At 41.5% G+C, this 19,574-nt stretch overlaps 1 protein-coding gene across 2 annotated transcripts in view; it reads right to left on the reverse strand.

The window, feature by feature from the left end:
• LOC108101728 (guanine nucleotide exchange factor DBS) overlaps positions 1-19,574 on the reverse strand; it is a 240,935-nt gene that overhangs the window by 191,262 nt on the left and 30,099 nt on the right. For both annotated transcript variants that reach the window (XM_043208208.1, XM_043208209.1), the window contains 3 exons: positions 11,088-11,208; positions 10,723-11,031; positions 10,448-10,642 (listed from right to left, as the gene is read on the reverse strand). In XM_043208208.1, coding sequence (XP_043064143.1) covers positions 10,448-10,642; positions 10,723-11,031; positions 11,088-11,208 — 625 coding nt within the window. The remainder of the gene's footprint in view (positions 1-10,447; positions 10,643-10,722; positions 11,032-11,087; positions 11,209-19,574) is intronic.

Raw genomic sequence — 19,574 nt, forward strand, 5'->3', positions numbered from 1 at the left:
TATTAAAAACCGAAACTTGGGTGGCTAATTAATAAATTTATTGGCAAAACGACAACGAAACGAAAAATAATGCGTGCGCTCGATCGAACTCAATTTCAACGAATGCTCTATTCTCCACAATCATACTTAAGCCTAGCTTACCGAAGGTTGGCGAAGACGGAGCGAACTCGCAGAGAGCGAACAAAAGCTTTATTGCGCTCCCGCCTTCGCCCTAAACTAACTTACAGTAAACTTCAAATTCAACGATACTTATTCTAACAATTCAAAAATAAAAAAAACGAAAAACTGGCTTCAGCCAACACCGGCCCCGTTGAAGGCCCGTCCGGCTTCAACATATTGGAAGCGGCGCCAATTTATGGATGGCCCGCTAAAAATCCCTCCTCCGCTGGTCCTCACTTCGACGACCCTGACCATGCCGTCCTCTCCTGCGTGAGTGGCGATGATCCTCCCTATCAGCCATTGTTGAGGCGGCAGGTTGTCCTCGGCGACGACGACCAGTTGTCCTTCCTGGATGTTGGGCTGCTCCTGGTGCCACTTGCCCCGAATTTGCAGGCCCAGCACATAATCCAGGGACCATCGCCGCCAGAACATTTGCCTGGCTGACGAGACAAGTTGCCATCGCCGCAAGCAACTGAGACCCGCCTGGTCCGGGGTCCGGAGTGCTGGGATGGGGAATAGCGGCCCGCCTGTCAGCAGGTGCCCTGGTGTTAGCGCTTCTCCGTCGCTGGGATCGTTGGATAGCGCGCCTAGCGGCCGGGAGTTCATCGCCGCCTCGATCCCGACGAGCACCGTCTCCAGCTCTTCTGCGGTTAGGAGCGCGCTGCCCACCGCTCGTAGGAGTAGGTGCTTTGCAGTTTTCACACCTGCCTCCCAAAGCCCGCCCATGTGCGGAGCCCGAGGCGGTGTGAATGCAAACTCGCATCCGCTTCTTGACGCGAATTCGCGTATGGCGTCTGCTTCCTCCTCGATGCGCTTCCGAAGGCCCTGGAAGTGGTGACTGGCTCCGACGAAGTTCGTCGCGTTGTCGCAGTGGACTGTGCGAGGGCATCCTCGGCGCCCAACGAACCTTTGGAAAGCCAATAAAAAGGAGTTAGTGGTTAAATCTGAAACAATTTCTAGATGAACCGCTTTGGACGCAAAACAAACAAAAAACGCTATGTAGGACTTATAAGGAGGCCTTCCACGAATTTTCAATGTCGTATAGACGGGGCCACAAAAATCAACGCCACAGATACTAAATGGGCGGAGAGCACGGAGACGATCTGCGGGTAAATTTCCCATAATTTGTGTCATTAGTCGAGGCTTGCATTTAAAGCAGCGAATACAGGATCGAACTATTTGACTGCAGACCTCCTGAGCGTTTACGATCCAAATACGCTGTCGAAGGAGACTCACAAGTGCTCGTGGCCCGACATGAAAATTGGTTAGATGCAAATGCCGGACATAGCTCTGCACAAATTGGGAGCATTTTGTCAACAGCAGGGGAAACTTGGCATCGTACGTTATAGGAGCATTTGCTAATCGCCCCCCAACTCGCAACAACGAAAAATTACACCAAGTGCCTGAGTCTTCATGAATTAATGGGTTCAATCGTTGAAGACTTGGGCCAACTCTGGAGTTCTTCCGAACTTTTTCAAGAACTTCGTGATACTCGTGTTTCTGGATGGTCTCGACAATTTTTAAGAAGGCTTCGTTGTACTCATTCGGAGACAGAGTTTTTTCAAAAACTATACTCTTGTCTCTGCATTTCCTTATAAAGCGAAACATGTAACCGAACACTCTAAGCAGCTTGAGGTGTGACGAAAATCCCTCGATGACATCTACCAGTTCCGACTTCCGTACCGTGGCGGCCATCGTTACCACAGTCTTCCTTGATTCCTCAATTAGGACCTTTTCATCAAGAATGAAATGTGAATTTTTGGGCCAGGTCTCTTCTTCATTCTTCAAAAAGGATGGTCCAGTAAACCAGATTGAATCACTAATTTCCTCTATGTCACAACCTCTTGATACAATATCTGCTGGGTTCTGGTTAGTTGGGACATGCCGCCACGTAGCTTCTCCTGACCACTCCTGAATCTCCGCTACCCTATTCGAGACGAATATCGACAAAGAAGACGGATGGGATCGAATCCAATGCAACGTAACTTCCGAGTCCGACCAATATACTATTCGTTCGATAGGGACCTTTAATAGGGGTTTGATTCTGTGACAGAGATCTGCGAGAAGGTGAGCGGCACATAACTCAAGCCTTGGGAGCGTTTTAGTCTTGAGCGGCGCTACTTTAGATTTTGACGTCAGTAATGACAGTTTAATACCTTCTGCAGTTTTGCTACGAATATAGACGCAAGCTCCATAAGCTCTCATGGATGCGTCGGCAAAGGCATGCAATTGAACCGGTGACATCGGATCGGTGTGCACATACCGCGGAATTGTTATCTCTTCCAAACGAGACAATGTATTTTTCAATTTATTCCACGCAGTTTCCAAATGCACAGGAATCGACTCATCCCAATCCAACTTGTTCAGCCATAGTTCCTGCAATAGGATTTTTCCTCTGATTACGATAGGACTAAGCAAGCCGAGGGGGTCGAACAGCTTCGATGTCACCGATAGTATGTTCCGCTTTGTCGCTCTGAGACCCATGACGGAATTGTCAATTTCAAACTTGAAAGAATCTTCGTTAGGCAACCACGATATGCCTAACGCCTTCGTCGACTCTGAATCCGAGATCGGTATGGATTTAACTGTGCTCTCAGATGCGGTGACCTCAGGTGAGTTCGAAAACCACTTTGTCAATTCAAACCCGGCGGTTTGAAGAACCTGAGACACTTCAGACCTAATAGATCTGAGCTCCTCGACGCATGCAGCACCAGTTAGCATATCATCGACGTAAAAGTCGGATCCAATCACTTCAGCAGCTCTAGGGAATGAAAGTTTGGCAGATTCACTCAACCTTTTTAAACACCGAATCGCTAGATATGGAGCTGGACCAGTTCCATATGTTACGGTGTTGAGCTGGTATAATCTCAAGGATTCTGAGGGGTCTCTTCTCCACACTATAAGTTGAAATAGCCTATCCGCTTCATTTACCATTACTTGGCGATACATTTTTTTAACATCGGCTGTCAGAGCAAACCTGTGCAGCCGGAAGCGGAGCAGTGTGGAGTATAACTCATCTTGGATAGTTGGGCCTACCATCAAGATATCATTTAGGGACACCTGAGATGACGTTTTGCAAGAGGCGTCAAACACGACACGCAACTTAGTAGACGTACTCTGGGGCCTAAGGACACACTGATGCGGAATAACATAATGTGGAGTCAAGGGAACTCTATTGTCTGTAGGAGACATATGACCTAAAGCGAGGTATTCTTCCATGAATTCGAGATACATTTTCTTTAATTCAGGATCTCGCGACAACCTTCTTTCGAGCGACAGAAATCTCCTTTTTGCAACCTCGAATGAGTTGCCCAATCCAGTGGGATCAGATTTAAACGGCAATCTAACTTCAAACCGACCTGATGGCAAAACCTGAGTGGTCTTTCTATAGTGTTCTTCACACAACTTATGCTCAGGTGATAGAATTTTCTTTATAGATGGCATTTCTTCCAGTGACCAAAACTTTTGTAGTGTGCTATCAATCGATACTAATAGCTCTTCACTACAACTATAACTATTCACAACATCTCTTGGGGCAGACGCCTTGTATCTGCCTGAAACAACCCATCCAAGTAGGGTCTTTTGAAGAGTTGGATAGTCAGGACCTTGCTTAATTTGACCAACAGCTAAAAGTTCGAAAAATGATTCTGCTCCTATCAACATATCTATTCTTTGTGGCTTGTAGAAATAGGGGTCTGCTAATGGTACGTTCTTAGGAATTTTCCAGTCACTGATATTCACAGACTGGTCCGGATGATATCCGGATATCGATTTCAAAATCCAGAAATCGAACGAAAATTCACTACCATTTATTCGCGACTTCACCACTGTGTGTACCTTTTTCTTAACTTGAGAATTGGATTCGCCAATACCAAGTAAGTTGATACACGATTCCTCTTTACGGATCTGTAAGCGGCGAGCAAGGTCTTCTGTAACGAAATTGGCTTGAGACCCAGAGTCAAGAAGGGCTCGAGCCAAAATGTATTCACCGCTTTTCGTGCGGACACTTACGATCGACGTGGCCAAAATCACCCTGTCCAATGATGTCGCATGCATAACATGTGACGTGGAAGGCTGATCCTGACTTTTAGAGGGAGACAGACTCTCTTGGGGTGGTGGCAACGCCAAACTATTCTCGGAGACGGTATACCTGTGCAGTAAAACGTGATGCGAGCGACCACAAACTCGACATTTACTACTCTTGCATTTGGAAACCGTATGACCCTTTCGCAGACAATTTATGCACAAAGACGCAGATTTAACAAAATCGAACCTTTGCATTACTGACAGCCGACCAAACGGACTGCAGTTCGCTAGGACATGGTCTCCAGCATTGCAATAGCTACAACTTTGCACGGACTTAGTGTTGGTCGAAGAACACGAAAACGAGCTTCGATTATGTTGCTCGGAATTAATTTATCTTGCTTTGGTTTTGATGTTTCCTCAGCAGATAAATGCTGATATCGGCGATTCAACATCTTCTCACAATCGGACCAAAGCGGCAAAGTTTCATAATCGAGCTGTTCTTCCCATTTTTGTTTAGTCACTGGGTCTACTCTGTTCAAGACGAGATAAATCAACATTGCATTGGATATTTTTGTATCATCTCCTATCGATAACAACGATCCATAAATTGATGAAACGGTATCGATAAGGCTTCTTAAGGAAGAGGCTGATTGGTGCGTAATTTTTGGAAGAGTGAACAATGTTGAGATATTATTCATAAAAATCAAGCATTCGTTATCGTAGACTTTTTTAAGGCTGGCCATAGCCTTCTCATAATTGCTTGCGGTGACTTGATAAGCCTTAATAGTCCCTAAGGCTTCACCGGAGAGACACGAAATTAGGTGGTTAAATTTCTCGATAACTGGAATGCTGTCGTCTTGATGAACGAGAGTTTCAAAAAGGCTGATGAAATTTTTAAACTCCGAATATTTGCCGCTGAACTTTGGCAAGGCCAAATTCGGAAGTCGAGCTCGAGTTGGGGCTACAGAAGCTGATCCGGAAATTTTTGGATCGCTTGCTGTCTTCAAGGCCGACAAAAGCGACATTAATTTTGCCTTGGTAACAATTGATAGCTCCTCCAACTCATCTCTAAATTCATCGCCATCATCTATATCTTCTATCTCTTCTTGCAATAGATTTGCCTTATTAATTGCAGCGTTTAACGTATCTAATCTACATTTTAATTCTTCTTCTTTAATCGCGATCGTGCCAGAATCGAGTCGATCACTTAATCGGCGAATGCTTTTTACTCGATTTTGTAACTTGGCTTTCAAGTCTTCAAGCAGGTTACTTTTTGGCTTTTCTTGGCTCATTTTTGAATTAAATTATCAAAAAACCAAATTTATTAAAGTAAATTATTAATGGACCAAGTGTTAAAAAATTAAATGAGATTAATTTTCGAACTAAACCACAAAAAAATAATAATTTATTAATTATTAAATTTGTTCGAAAAAAAATTATTAAATAATTATTATTATTAAATAATTATTTAAAAGCGAGAAACAACGAAAATAATTTTTAAATTGAATATCGAGGCACGAAGTATCAAAATTAATAGTGGGTGCAAACGACGGCGAAAAACAATATACCCAACCGAATGCGGGGTAGCGCGTCACTTGACGGTCCGTTAACCTGTAGCGCGCCCAAATGACAAGAACCCAACAACAACAACAACGCTGCTAGCGGCGACCAAGCGAAAGCGAAAACGAAAAAAGTTTACCGCTGCAGCTGCTTGTATATAAGGGCTTATTTATTTGTGTATAACGGCTCAGATTAACTTCCCAACTATTAACTTGCGAGGTTTTAACGATAATTAAAAACAAGGGGGGCGACAGTGATTGCAATAATTTAACACAATTTAACAAAAGTTGCATCCAAATTGGTTCAAATAGTATATATCAATTTAGCACTTGTAAATATATTAGGTATTTATATATATATAATGGCTGTAATATTTGCTACTCTTTGAAATTATTAAAATTGTTTAAATTTTATTTTGCATGCAATCTAGCTCTACTATTTTGTACATATGTGCCAAGAATTGAAAGCGAGGTGCAATTTTTCAGCACTAGACAATTAACAAATATTTCTAGTTTTTTGTCAAAACTCAGCTTTCAATTTTTTGCACAAATACCTTTGGTTCTTCGTTTGGATCTTTCAATCCTGCTGCCACTTTCCTTTTGCAACTTGAACAATCGCAGGGCATCCCTCGTCGGTGGCAGAAACGTCGAATTAGGGTATAAAATTTCGCGACCGGCACGAGTGAATTTGTTGTTGTTTTTTAATAATTAAAAACACCACACGTCGCGGGCAACTTGTATGTACTTCACAAGAACTTTATATTTTTGTGCAATTTTTATAGCAAAAAAACCACAAGAAAAAAAATCACTTGCAATTGTTTGTTATTTGTGTCACTGTCACTTTAAAAAAATTGTTGCCTTTTATTTAATTAATTAGTCCACCCGGGGGCGCCATGAAAAATTAGAAGCGTTTTTCTAATTATTAAAAACCGAAACTTGGGTGGCTAATTAATAAATTTATTGGCAAAACGACAACGAAACGAAAAATAATGCGTGCGCTCGATCGAACTCAATTTCAACGAATGCTCTATTCTCCACAATCATACTTAAGCCTAGCTTACCGAAGGTTGGCGAAGACGGAGCGAACTCGCAGAGAGCGAACAAAAGCTTTATTGCGCTCCCGCCTTCGCCCTAAACTAACTTACAGTAAACTTCAAATTCAACGATACTTATTCTAACAATTCAAAAATAAAAAAAACGAAAAACTGGCTTCAGCCAACACTGGTACTTATTTGTGTTTATAATTTTGGCTATGGCAGCTGTATGATATAGTTTTCCGATTTGGACTATATTTGGCAAGTATATATAAAACTGGTCCAGGCATACAATCTGTAAGTTTGGTTTACATATCTTGAAAAACAAAAAAGTTTTTCATACTATTGTATATACTATTTCTATCCTATCGTTCCTATGGCAGCTATATGATATAGACCTACGATATGGCCAATTTTTTTACTTTACATTTAAAATATTTTTTTTAGAATTTTGGTGTAAATTTCGTTACAATACCTGAACTAGAAGTATTTATGGCTGCGGCTCAGCACAAGTCCAACCACTGTGCATAAGTAGATCAGTCTAATTCGTATCTATTTTTAAAATAATTTTTTTCTGACCCCATCTTGATTTCATAAATAATAATAATAATAAAATATTTGCCGTCGGCAACAACAACTTTCGTTTTGCTAAGGGGTCCATAAATCTATCGCCAAAAGTTATCGTCAATGCAGCCGTACTTGTAGTGGAACAAAACAACCACTTAAGGGGTTACATACCTTTTTTTTTTCAAAAAAACTTGTAGTAGTAAGTTAGTTCTAAGCAACACTGTGCAATATTAGATTTAAGTATTATACAACACTATGCTCCCTCTCACGAGAGAGCATGAAGGAAGAGGATCTTCAATAAAGAGGCAGTTCAAGTTTGGCTGCAAAGGAAACATCACGTGTGTGTGCGCTTACTAAAAACTAAAATTTTTTTTTTGCTGAATCCTAAAGTATATCCCCTAGAGAACATTTTCCCAAATTTTTAAAGAGATCCGAATAATAGTTCGATAGGAAAACAGCGTTTTTAGGCGCGGTTCGTCAGTCTTTGTAACGCAACGTAAAACTTTGAATGCGATTATCTCAAAGTCGTGTTTTTCCAAAATTGCCTTTGCTGTGACCGCGATTGCACAAGAACTATTTGATCGATCTTCTTCAATTTTTTTTTAAATATTCGTAATGATTGTGCCGAGTTCGTGAATGATTCAGTTTTTATGCGCCAATTTCGATTTTGCAGATCAGAATTTTTTAATAAAATTTTTAGAACTCGAAAAATCAACTTTTTGGAAAAATTGTTACTGTATGCAGAAAAAACCAAATATTCTTGAAATAATTCATTCACGAACTAGAAATAATACTAAACTAATAAAAATTTTTTTGGTTTTTTGATTTCGGTTGACCTGCTGGACTTCAATCGTGGTCACCGCAAGCCGCTATAAAAAAAGGGTTCCGAGAGAATTTCCATAACTTCGTAAATTATTTATATTTTTTCAAGAACAAACGCTTGTTGTTTCGATAAAAACATGTACTATTAATAAATAATAACTTCAGTGTCATAAAATAATTGCTACACACCTGAAAAAAAATCCAAAGTTCCCTCAAGTTTTTCGCTTAAAAAGGTATATTACCCCTTAAAAATACTTATAAAATGAAAAAGAAGAAAAAAATACTTGTAAAGAAAAGTTAAATAAGCTTTTTATAAATAAATATGAATAATTTAGTTTCTTAAATGGTAAAAGTTCAGTAAAAAAGTTGTTGAGAATAGTGGAATGAAAACTGCAAAAAAAAAAGGTGGCAGCCCCTTATTCTGGGAAACAGCTTAAGTCAATCAATTTCTGCTTTCTTTTGTCTTCAAAACAGGCAATTGAAAATATAAAAGGCATTTTTTCGCGTTGTTTACTATTGACCAAAAAAACAATTAAGCCGTTTGAACAGTGAGAAACGATTAAAAAATGAACCATTCCGATAACGAAACGATGACAAAAAGTTTGTGAAAACCGGAGCACCTAAAACGAAAACGTACGTTTTCGCCCAAAAACGAAAACGAAAAGAAAGTGAAAACCGGAGCCTGCCTGATAGTGTTTTATAACGACTCTTGAATTACAAATTAAATTTTATCAAAATCGGGAAAATATATCATACAGCTGTCTTATGAACAGTAGTCGAAAATATGCAAAAATTAATAGAAAAATCGGCATAGCTGCCATGTTGCGTTGTTTGTATGTATAAATAATAACGTCGTTTTTTTAATCCAACCAGCCATGATTTTTAAAACATCGTGTTTTTTTACTACCCTTCAATTAAGAATAACAAGAAAGTAAGCTAGTTTCGGCAAGCCGAAGCTTATATACCCTCGCAGTCATCAAATATGTCGATCCGAATACATAGACCCTAAACAACATCCAAGCCATGCCGATTTTTCTGTGAAGTTTCTATATTTTTGACGTTTGTCGTCCGATTTTTTTAAAATTTAATTCAAAACTCAAGAGTTTTTAGAAAATGCTATGTTCGAGATTACGGTGCCAAGGTATGGGAAACTCTCGACGTATTCTATTGGGTTTCCATCTACGATGATATTTCCTTGGCTGGCGTGATTGAGGCGCATCGCTTTTGTCTTCGCCCACATGGCTGGCTAGGTTCACGAGGTCATCAACTTTGGATTGAGTATCGCTTAGTTTGTGAGGGATTAGGCAAATGTCGTCTGCGTAGTCCAAGTCTTCTAGGTGTCTGGTGAAGCTCTAGCAACGGTGGCGTGAAAGAAGATGTGACGAGCAGGCTAGCCAAAGCCAGGTCTGCCTTCGGGAGAATCTACCTCATATGGAGAAGCCGCCAAATAAGAAGAAAAACAAAGATACGGATCTTCAACTCATGCGTAAAATCCATCCTACTATACTGAAGCGAGACGTGGCTCACAACCAAGACAACAATCCAGCAATTGCAGGCTTTCACCAACAAGTGTCTCAGAATAATATGCGGGATTTTCTGGCCAAACAGAATCTCCAACATAGACTTCCCGAAATAAAGTAAGATGGAGGAATCTAGTCGAGGCCCTATGCTCCCAGAAGGAGTTATAAAGGAAAAAAAAAAAAAAAATGTTTGATAGTCATGCCTCTCACATAATGTATTTTTTTATGTCGTCAAAAATCGGTGCCTGATGCATATTTATAAACAATTATGCCAGCGGTTTGGTGTTTTAAAACGAGATCTTCATTTAATAACTTTTATGCAGAAAATCCATATTAATTTTGAAGCGGTAATCGGTAATCTGGACACTTTTCCAACAGAAGAATGTCGTGAAACTATAGAAGATTGACGTAATCCTTCTGTAAACTTTTAATCAAATAATGATTGCGTTAAGTGAAGCGATTTCGCATTTGCACGTTTTAATAACAAATCGTTCGTAGAAATACATTTTAAATTTTGGTTCACAGTCCTGAAAGTACTTAATTCATTTACTTTTTTGGCGTGCTTGTGTAAAGTTAAATTTACTTTCAATGGGCTTCAGGTCGGAACGGAATAAAAGAGGATGAAAAACCTCCATAACAGCCTAACTGAGGAAAAGTACACTCAAGATCATTGATTATGTTCCACGGTAATTTTAGTTAACAAGATCTGAGACGTACGCGGTTTTCAGAACAAGCAAATGAAAGTTAATGAAACACTTACCTGGGCAACCAAGGCTTTTGTCTCCGGTGTTGTGCCTTCTAAAAAAATGCGTTTTAATTCACTTGGACTTGTCAGTTTAAAGTCTGATGCAGTGGATATAAAGGCCTCTAATTCTGCCAACTCCATTGATACTGAGCATTTTTCAAGTCTTTGGGAGGCCAATAAATCCACGCCATTAGTACACCAAAGATTAGCCTTTTATACAAAATATACAATTACAAAAAATAAAGAACACACATTTTAGGGATGAAAATATTATGTTTCTGATGGGTTACCTTTTCAATTCTCTCCATTAATTCCTTATTTTTAGCAAGGGAGCTTAATCGGTTGTCAAGTCGTAACCTTATTAAGTCACAAACTCGCTTAAGTTCGTCACACTTAGGCTGAACGGCCTCCCATGGACAAACTGCTTGCGAACGAATTAAATGTTGCCCAGCTAACATAACATCTTCGCCCATTTTTAGATCTACGTCGACAGCAATAAAAAATGCCTCTGTTTCCTGTATTAGAGTCGCAACACGTTCTACACTTTCGCCATTTTCTGTGAACTCCGTTATTGTCTTTATGTGTCCATCAAGAACGCTCTTTATAAAAATCAAACAATAAAATACTACTTTTATCGAAATAATTTGAACTTTACCTGCATTTTACGAAAATCCTGCTCAAATATCCGTAAATGTAAGCACTGACCCAAAAGATCTTGGTGCTTACGCCAGAACTCGTCAAATTGTAGATCGGTCTCTTCCAGTTGAACTAGAAGTCTACGGTAAAAAAAAAGTAAATGCTGATGTGACTATAAAAAACGGTTTGGTAAAATAATTCTACTTTAAAATGGTTGGTCACAAATGCCCCGACGGGGACTACTCCAGATCGCTAAGGGATGTACCTTTACCACATTTTGTACTTTCCCTTCCGGGATTCATACCTCCTTTATTCAAATTAAGGCACAAAACAAGCACATTTAGACTAAATGTAGCAAAATACAGAAGAAAAAAAATTCAACTAAAAAATAATACCCTCTGCATGCGGCTTTCCCCCATTTTTCCTACAAGCTGCTATGGCAGTCATCTCTTAATTGAAGTGTGGCCGGGCTTACACCGATGTTGTGTCAATAAAAACTGTCATCGTGTTTCGAAACTTTGGGAAATTTAACTTGCAGTACGAAGAGTTTTGTGGGATGTCCCTCCGTATATATCTGGTAAGACTCCAATTGTCTGAATATTATTGTGTTTCCTATGCTGTCTAGAGCTGCTTCTAGCTGCCTTTACCTTGGGTTCAAAGACGTGCGTCTCTCTAAGTTTTTTGATGAATATAACAGATTATCCAAATAGGATTAGGCGCTTATCAGACCAGTAATTTTCCAAGTTTCTCTAGTTCATTCGACGAACTCCTATCGCTGTTCTAATGTACTAGACGACTCGCACCTAGGAAGTTCGTTCCACTGTTCATCTTTTTTCCGGAAAACCTCGTTGTGCGGTTCTTTGCAGGTTATCCTCGAGTGGGCCGAAATAATCATGACATAGGCTACCACTGCAGCTTTCGCATAATGTGTCACGATCGCTCTATGTTACCGACTTGTTCATGCCAGCCCACGTGGACCTCCTTATCTCACTCCTATTTATCCACTGCGAGGTAACAAGAATCACCGAGCATTATAACGGCTATAATAAACTTAGCTTTTTCTCGACTGTTGTCTCTGAGACTTAACAGAAATTGTTGTTCGCCGTGGTCCTCCAATTTTTTTTTTCATATCTCCACCAATTGCTCTGATAGTACCGTGTTGAGGATAATTTGTTTTTATTGGAATCTTTACGATAATAATGAAAAGGTTTCTCATTGACCGTTTGAGAATTTTATTGGCAGCGGTGTAGTCACAGAACAGAGTGCACGCTGATTCGGGGTCGATCAGTGCAAATGTTTTTTCCCTGCACTTCCACTCATAAAAATATATCTGCACGTTTTTGAATATCACCTCTTTGTTCAGGCTTGTATAAAAAACCGATAGCGAACCGTGTTGTCTGTTCTGTTTACCAAATGAAAATCTGTTTTCAGGAGAAAGTTGTACTTTCTCGTACTTTCGATGACCTGCAGTGTCTTATAAAATGTTATCCATAGTATCATTAACATAGTTAGCATTCTATGAAAAAGTTCTACCTATCGGCCACGCTAAGTGCACGAAATTTCAAGCAAGCTTTTGAATTGTGTATGTATTTTATACAAGCTGGTATAGAGTTGGTATTGTTTGGGACCATAAACCATATTTCCTTACAATCAGCTTTTCTTTACTACGACGTTCACTGGTAAAACGCACGGCAAGCTCAGCTGAGTTCTGTGTTCGTCCCATCAAATTTATTTTTGCGTGATCCCGACCAAGAAGTACACAGAATTTGGTTAGGCTTAGCAATAGAGAGATTGGTTTATTGGTTCTCGATTTTATAAGTTGATTCGATCTGGAACGCTGCTGTCTGGCGACGATATCGCCCTCGTTGACGCCGGTGATGACTCCCGCGTCGACTCCTGCGGCGGCACGCCTGTCCTGCGTCCTCTGCCTTACCTAGTCTTTCGGGTACCGGTCGCGTAATAGACTCGCTACTGGTCTCTCACAACTTGGAGGATGTTAAGCAGAACCTCCTGCAGTCACCACTCTTAGCTCCACCCCGGAGTTCGGTCGGGACTTCGTCGGCCTGGCCCTCGGCAGGTCCTCACCTTCGTGTGAACCGACGACGGGTACCTTTCGCACAGTTCCACTGGATTTTTGTCGGCCTGGCCATCAGCAGGTCTTCACCTTCGTTTGAACCGACACCAGGTACCTTTCGCACAACATCCGCTTTTAAGAATCCACCAACTTCGTCGGTCTTGACCTACAACTTATCTTGCACCCTCGGGATCTCAGCTTGGCAGTCTCAGCTTATGTAGACGTGACCGTCGTTGAGCTTCTTGACTCGGCGATCTTGATCCGGATATATGGACACTTGGTATTCACTTGGGTTTCCACTCGCGTTGGTACGATCTCTTGCACGACTTTCACTTGACTGTCCTGACGTGGGTCTTGGACACGACCGTCCTCCGAAGCGGTTCCTTTCTAACTCCCCGTGTTGCGCTTGCGCCATCCTTTTATATCCTCTGCGGGTCCCGTTATCCTGTCCAGCCGGCTCACGTGATTGGGTCCAAAGTGCATCGAGGTTCCGTTAATTCACGATGTCTCCTCTTTGTGCGGGTCCGAAGTCCGCAGACTCACCGTTATATCGGTCCAAAGTCCGCGGATTCACCGTTCGACCTCGATACCTGCATCCCTGTTTCGACCTCGTCGACTTCCACATCCTGATGCGGCCAAGGGATCCCTGGATCTCAGCCGTATGGCCTCAGCTTCTCGAACCCTACCTGGTCGTTCTTGACTGTGGCGTCTTGACCCCCATAGCCCCTTACGCACACCTCCTTCCTTGATCTTTGTCGCCGCTGCAGCTCCCGCAAGCCACTTCTCCATCGACCTCCTCATCCTGTCATGGCCGAGCGCTCCTCTGATCTCAGCATTTTTGTCTCAGCTTATGTAGACCTGTCCGTCGTTAGGCTTCTTGACTATGCGTCTCGACCGTCGAAACTCCCAGCGCGCAACCCTTTCTCCCTCGTCGTTTCTCCTATTTTCCCCGTCATCGATTAATTCCTGCCGTTATCAATCATGTCGTTGCCATCCTCCTCTGATGTTCCGGGGTGCCATCCTTGGCTCCGCGCGCCCGGAAGTTCCATGTTGGTTTCTCTTACGGCCTCGATACAACGTATCGTCTTCCCCCTTTCACCAAAATCTTGGCCGTCATCCCCACGCGGCCTCCTTCCGTAATCCAGTCCTGGTACTTTAGTTCTTGGTCCTAGAATCACGCTTGGGCGCCAGATGTAACGAACTGCTTTTTTGACTGTTTGCCCCCTACGTAAAAAGCGCGGCTAGCTTAGCTGAGTTTGTGTGCTCGTCCCATCAAATTTATAGTTGCGTGATTCCGACCAAGAAGTACACAGAATTTGGTTAGGCTTAGCAATAGAGAGATTGGTTTATTGGTTCTCGATTTTATAAGTTGATTCGATCTGGAACGCTGCTGTCTGGCGACGATATCGCCCTCGTTGACGCCGGTGATGACTCCCGCGTCGACTCCTGCGGCGGCACACCTGTCTTGCGTCCTCTGCCTTACCTAGTCTTTCAGGTACCGGTCGCGTACTGGTCTCTCACAACTTGGAGGATGTTAAGCAGAACCTCCCTACTCACTTGGCCTCTTGCACGACTTTCACTTAACTGTCCTGGCGTGGGTCTTGGACACGACCGTCCTCCGAGGCGAATCCTTTCTAACTCCCCGCATTGCACTTGCGCCGTCCTTTTGTATCCTCTGCGGGTCCCGCTATCCCGTCCAGCCGGCTTACGTGATTGGGTCAAAAGTGCATCGAGGTTCCGTTATATCACGGTGTCTCCTCTTTGTGCGGGTCCAAAGTCCGCAGACTCACCGTTATATCGCTCCAAAGTCCGCGGATTCACCGTTCGACCTCGATGCCCTTGGCGACCGGAGTCCAAGATCCAGAGCGGTACCGATATTTCCCTTTTTGGTACCCGCTCTTCCGCACGAAGCTCCTCCCGCTGTTGCTATGCGGAGTTTCCCCTGCACCTGTATTTGTGAGGAGTTTTACGACTCCTCACAATGCATTTAGTCATATCGCGTTTACGGTCGCTTTGAATTTTTAGCTGACAATTCGAATCGCTTCATACGTCCCTTCAATGCAGGTAATAATAAATAGCTTTAGTTAGAGCTTCCTGTTCCATAACTCGGTGTATGCTAATTTCATTCATTTCAATTAAAGAGGAACTCCCTATGGATCCTGCTATCGAGTTTTAGGAAATAGTACTGTTCGGTGTTCCTCAATTTGCCCAGAAAAAACGTGTGCGAGCCTATAGGTAGTTAATCAATAGGCGGCTCCACCTTTAAATTCATTAATATTTTCCGATAGGTGCTCCGTATTAGCAAGAGAAAACGCTCTAGTCAAAAGCCTCGGCTCTATGGAAGAATAACAAGTAACTACATTTGTTTTTCCAAAGTACTAGCTCTTCTTTACGGGCAAACAGAGAGACATTGGTCTCTGATGACCCTGATCAAGAATATATAGAATATATAAATATTTATTATTATATTGCTTTCTTCAAAAACGGGTAATACTTGGTATCTGGCCAGCGACAGTCACTTGATGCGTGAGTGTTTCTAGCCGGACTCTGGGCGATGAACCCCAGAGTGTCGATTCGGCAGTTCCCTTACTGCGCGTGTTGGCCATTGGATACGGGCTCCAACTCGACGCCCAAACTCTGATCTTCAACAAAACAAGTAATATGTAAGAACTATCTTCTGAAATGTATAAGCAAATAGATCCCTACATATAGGTTTATGACATTAGTACATTTCAGAAGATAGTTCTTAAATATTACTATTAAATAGATCAGAGTTTGGACTTTTATCTTTATAGCTAAGTAATTATTTTTTATATATTTAAACAACATTTTTTAAAAGTTGTTAAAGGACAAAAAAGGAAGAGACCCAACAATCAGGTGTTCGTTGAGCATAAAGTTATTAGAACAACTTTTGAAATTAAATTAGTTTATTTCTTTTAGTTTGGCTTTAAATTTGTAAAAGAAAAAAATTTAGGCTAATTATTGTATGTTTTGCTAAGTTGATATTAACTTAATTATCCCTAAATTATTCATAAAAAATTAAATTAAAATAAAAAGAATAAATTATTTAAAATATGCTGCCGAAAAAATGTTGAAAATAAATTGGCGATATCTGACTCTTTCAAAGCAGAGGTGCCCCTATGAAAACCGTCCAGAAATTTGCAAGATTTTTCTTTTGAATTAACGAAAGCTGAAATTGAAGGTAATTTAGTCAACCAGTAGTGGTTTTCAGTTTGTGAAAAGCGCCATGTGTGTAAGTACAGGAACAAGCATTTTAAATGCACCATACAAACCAATCAAATAAATAGGTACATATTTACATATAATTACCTTTTCTAAAGCACAGGATGTCGATTAAAATATTTTTAGTATTGGGTGGTAAGAGTATTTTGTCAGGAATGCGGTTTTTGAAATGTCTGCATTGACCGTTCATTAACACATGAAGGTAAGAGGATGCTCGAGTCGGCTGAGGACGCGTGGTTGTCCAGGGATATGATTATTATCTTCTAAGTTAAAATGTGTTAAATTTGAGCCAAATTAGGAGTAGGTAATGTTGATTAAAAAAATCAATATCTCTATGCAAAAAGCAACAAATAATTTTTAATATCGGTGGTCGTGATGGCTAATGGTAAAATTATTTTGAATAAAAAAAATAAGCTAGCTTCGGCAAGCCAAAGTTGATATAAGTTAGCACACCCAGTTCCCACGGAAGAAAATTGTCGAGTTGGAGCCCGTATCCGATGGCCAACACGCGCAGTAAGGGAACTGCCGGATCGACACTCTGGGGTTCATCGCCCGGAGTCCGGCTAGAAACACTCACGCATCAAGTGACTGTCGCTGGCCAGATACCAAGTGCTGACCCGGCGCTTTAGCGGCAGCGCTGGGAACACTCGCTCAGCGAATGATCGCCAGTAGCCGGGTACCAAGTGCTGACCCGGCACTTGAGCTAACGATGATGCAAAACAAAATTGTAATCAACTTGTAATCAATCCAAATTATTCTTTACTCTAAAGAGTTTAGGATCGATAACTAATATAAAAACTTAAACTAAACACTTCTTAATAACTGGCGCTCAACCCAATCAACCCGATCGATACAGTGCATTTGCAAAAGAAATTTGCAATTCGGAAATATTCGCGCGACGTAGTGTAGTGTGTTTGATAAATAACTCAAAAGTTGCAATTAAAATTGCAGCGTCGGCAGCAGCAGTACCAGCAACAGCGCAACGACAAAATAAAAATAAGAAATGTGAGTAGGCTTTTTGTTTAATATTTGCTAATAAAACAAATTATTCGGAAAGTAAATTTTGCCGGTGCTTAACAGCAAAAAATTTTTACTCGCATAAATTTCGAACTTTTTAATTTTTAAAAATAAGTATCAACTGGATTTTTTCTTGTATCGTCGGGAAACAAATAATTTATATTAAAAATAAATTCTGCGATAAACTCTTCGGATGAAATTTGTTGCACCAATGAAATTATTTCAAATATGAATAGAAATAACGGGGACATTTCATCAGACGAAGAAATTCTTTCGGAATATAGGAAGCTTTTGGAAACAAGAGTAGGAAATTAAAATTTTCAAAAAGATCAGGAAACTGCGGCAGTTTGCCACCCATTTACCAGTAGGGCAGTAATTATTCGAAACAGCGTTCTCAACACCAAAAATAGAGAAACTCAACAGCAAGCACTAAAAATGCAGCAGAATAACTTGCGAATATGGAGGCCGCCATAAACAACGCCCTCAGAGAGCAACGGGAGCTATTTGATAAAAAATTAGCCGCAGTAATAGGGGAGTTAAACTCATTTAAAATAAAAAATAACACAAGTTCCGGCTTTCCAAGAAATTTAATTGAGACCAGAAGTACTATGTAATGAACCCCTTGACATGGTAAAATCAGTCCCAGAATTTGACGGCAAACAGAAAATTGCGTTTCCTGGAGGCAGGCTGTCATAGCAGCTTATAATCATATTTGAATCATATGATGGCAGTAGCCGTCACTACCAAGCAGTTTGAATACTTAAAAATAAAGTAAGGCGTCCAGCAGCCGCTATGTTATCTTCATTTAACGCCGTTTTTAATTTTCACGCCGTACTGGCACGCTTGCATTTTATGTAACGCGGTTAAAACTCCGGCGTACGTAATAAAACAAGACGGGGAACTACCCCTGCTTTAATACTATGACAAAATAGATCGAACACTAACGCTCCTTACTAACAAAACCATTATGTCGTACGACGCAGCCGCAGCGGCCGTCCAAAATGAACAACACAGAGTAGACGCTTTGCACGTGTTTATTTTTGGTTTGATCTCTGAAAATCTCTGAAAATAGCCGTTTTTCCGGCGCAACCTAGGGACTTACCTTCAGCATTAGCGCAAGAAGCTGAGTCACGAATGAAGTGTCTTTGCAGCCATTTTCGCGCGACACAATGAGGAGAAAACGTATAAGCCATGCGGGTTGGAAAAATCTCCAGGCATACTACGAGCAGAACTAAAACTCAGGGGCAATAAGAAAAATCCTCACTTCGTTAGGATTCAAAAGGGAAACAATAATCAAACTGGTTCTTCTAGGCAAAGTCCGCAAAATAATACAGGGAATATTCAGGGCCAGACGGATTTTACGCATGAGTTGAAGATCCGTATCTTTGTTGTTCTGCTTATTTGACGGCTTCTCCATATGCGGTAGAGTCTCCCGAAGGCAGACCTGGCTTTGGCTAGCCTGCTCATCACATCCTCTGTCACGCCCCCGTTGTTGGAGATTACGGTGCCAATGTATGGGAAACTCTCGACGTATTCTATTGGGTTTCCACCTACGATGATATTTCCTTGGCTGGCGTAATTGAGGTGTATCACTTTTGTCTTTGCCGTGTTTTTTTGTAGACCCACACGGCTGGCTAGATTCACGAGGTCATCAACTTTGGATTGGATATCACTCAGTTTGTGAGAGATTAGGCAGATGTCGTCTGCGTAGTCAAGGTCTTCAAGGTGTCTGGTGAAGCTCCATGTGATTCCACGCTTGTGTTTGCACACTTCTCTTATAACCTTGTGAGGTATCCCTCACGCGGCCCCACCACCTCCTTTGTATAGTTAAGAGAAGTGTGTAAGTTAGGATTTAAGTTAGTTTAAGACCCACATACATAGCCAGGCGGGCACACCCGGAACATTATCAGAAGCATCGCCCGCAACTTCACCCGCAATATTGCCTGCAACATAACCCGCAACATCGCTCCGCAACATCGTCCGCAACATGACGTCCGCAACACCGCCTTGGGCACATCGCACTCACAGCGCAAACAACGACCGGCAGAGCCAACAATCGAACCGACAGAGCCAACCAACGAAAGAGAGCAGCACGATCAGACGAAGTGACGCCGACGCAGAAAAGGTGCAAAGAGAAGAGGACGACGACAGCTTGCACAAAAGCAGCGAAAG

Source organism: Drosophila ficusphila, unplaced genomic scaffold (genome assembly GCF_018152265.1).
Source record: "Drosophila ficusphila isolate 14025-0441.05 unplaced genomic scaffold, ASM1815226v1 contig_414, whole genome shotgun sequence".
Classification (NCBI taxonomy): Eukaryota; Metazoa; Arthropoda; class Insecta; order Diptera; family Drosophilidae; genus Drosophila; species Drosophila ficusphila.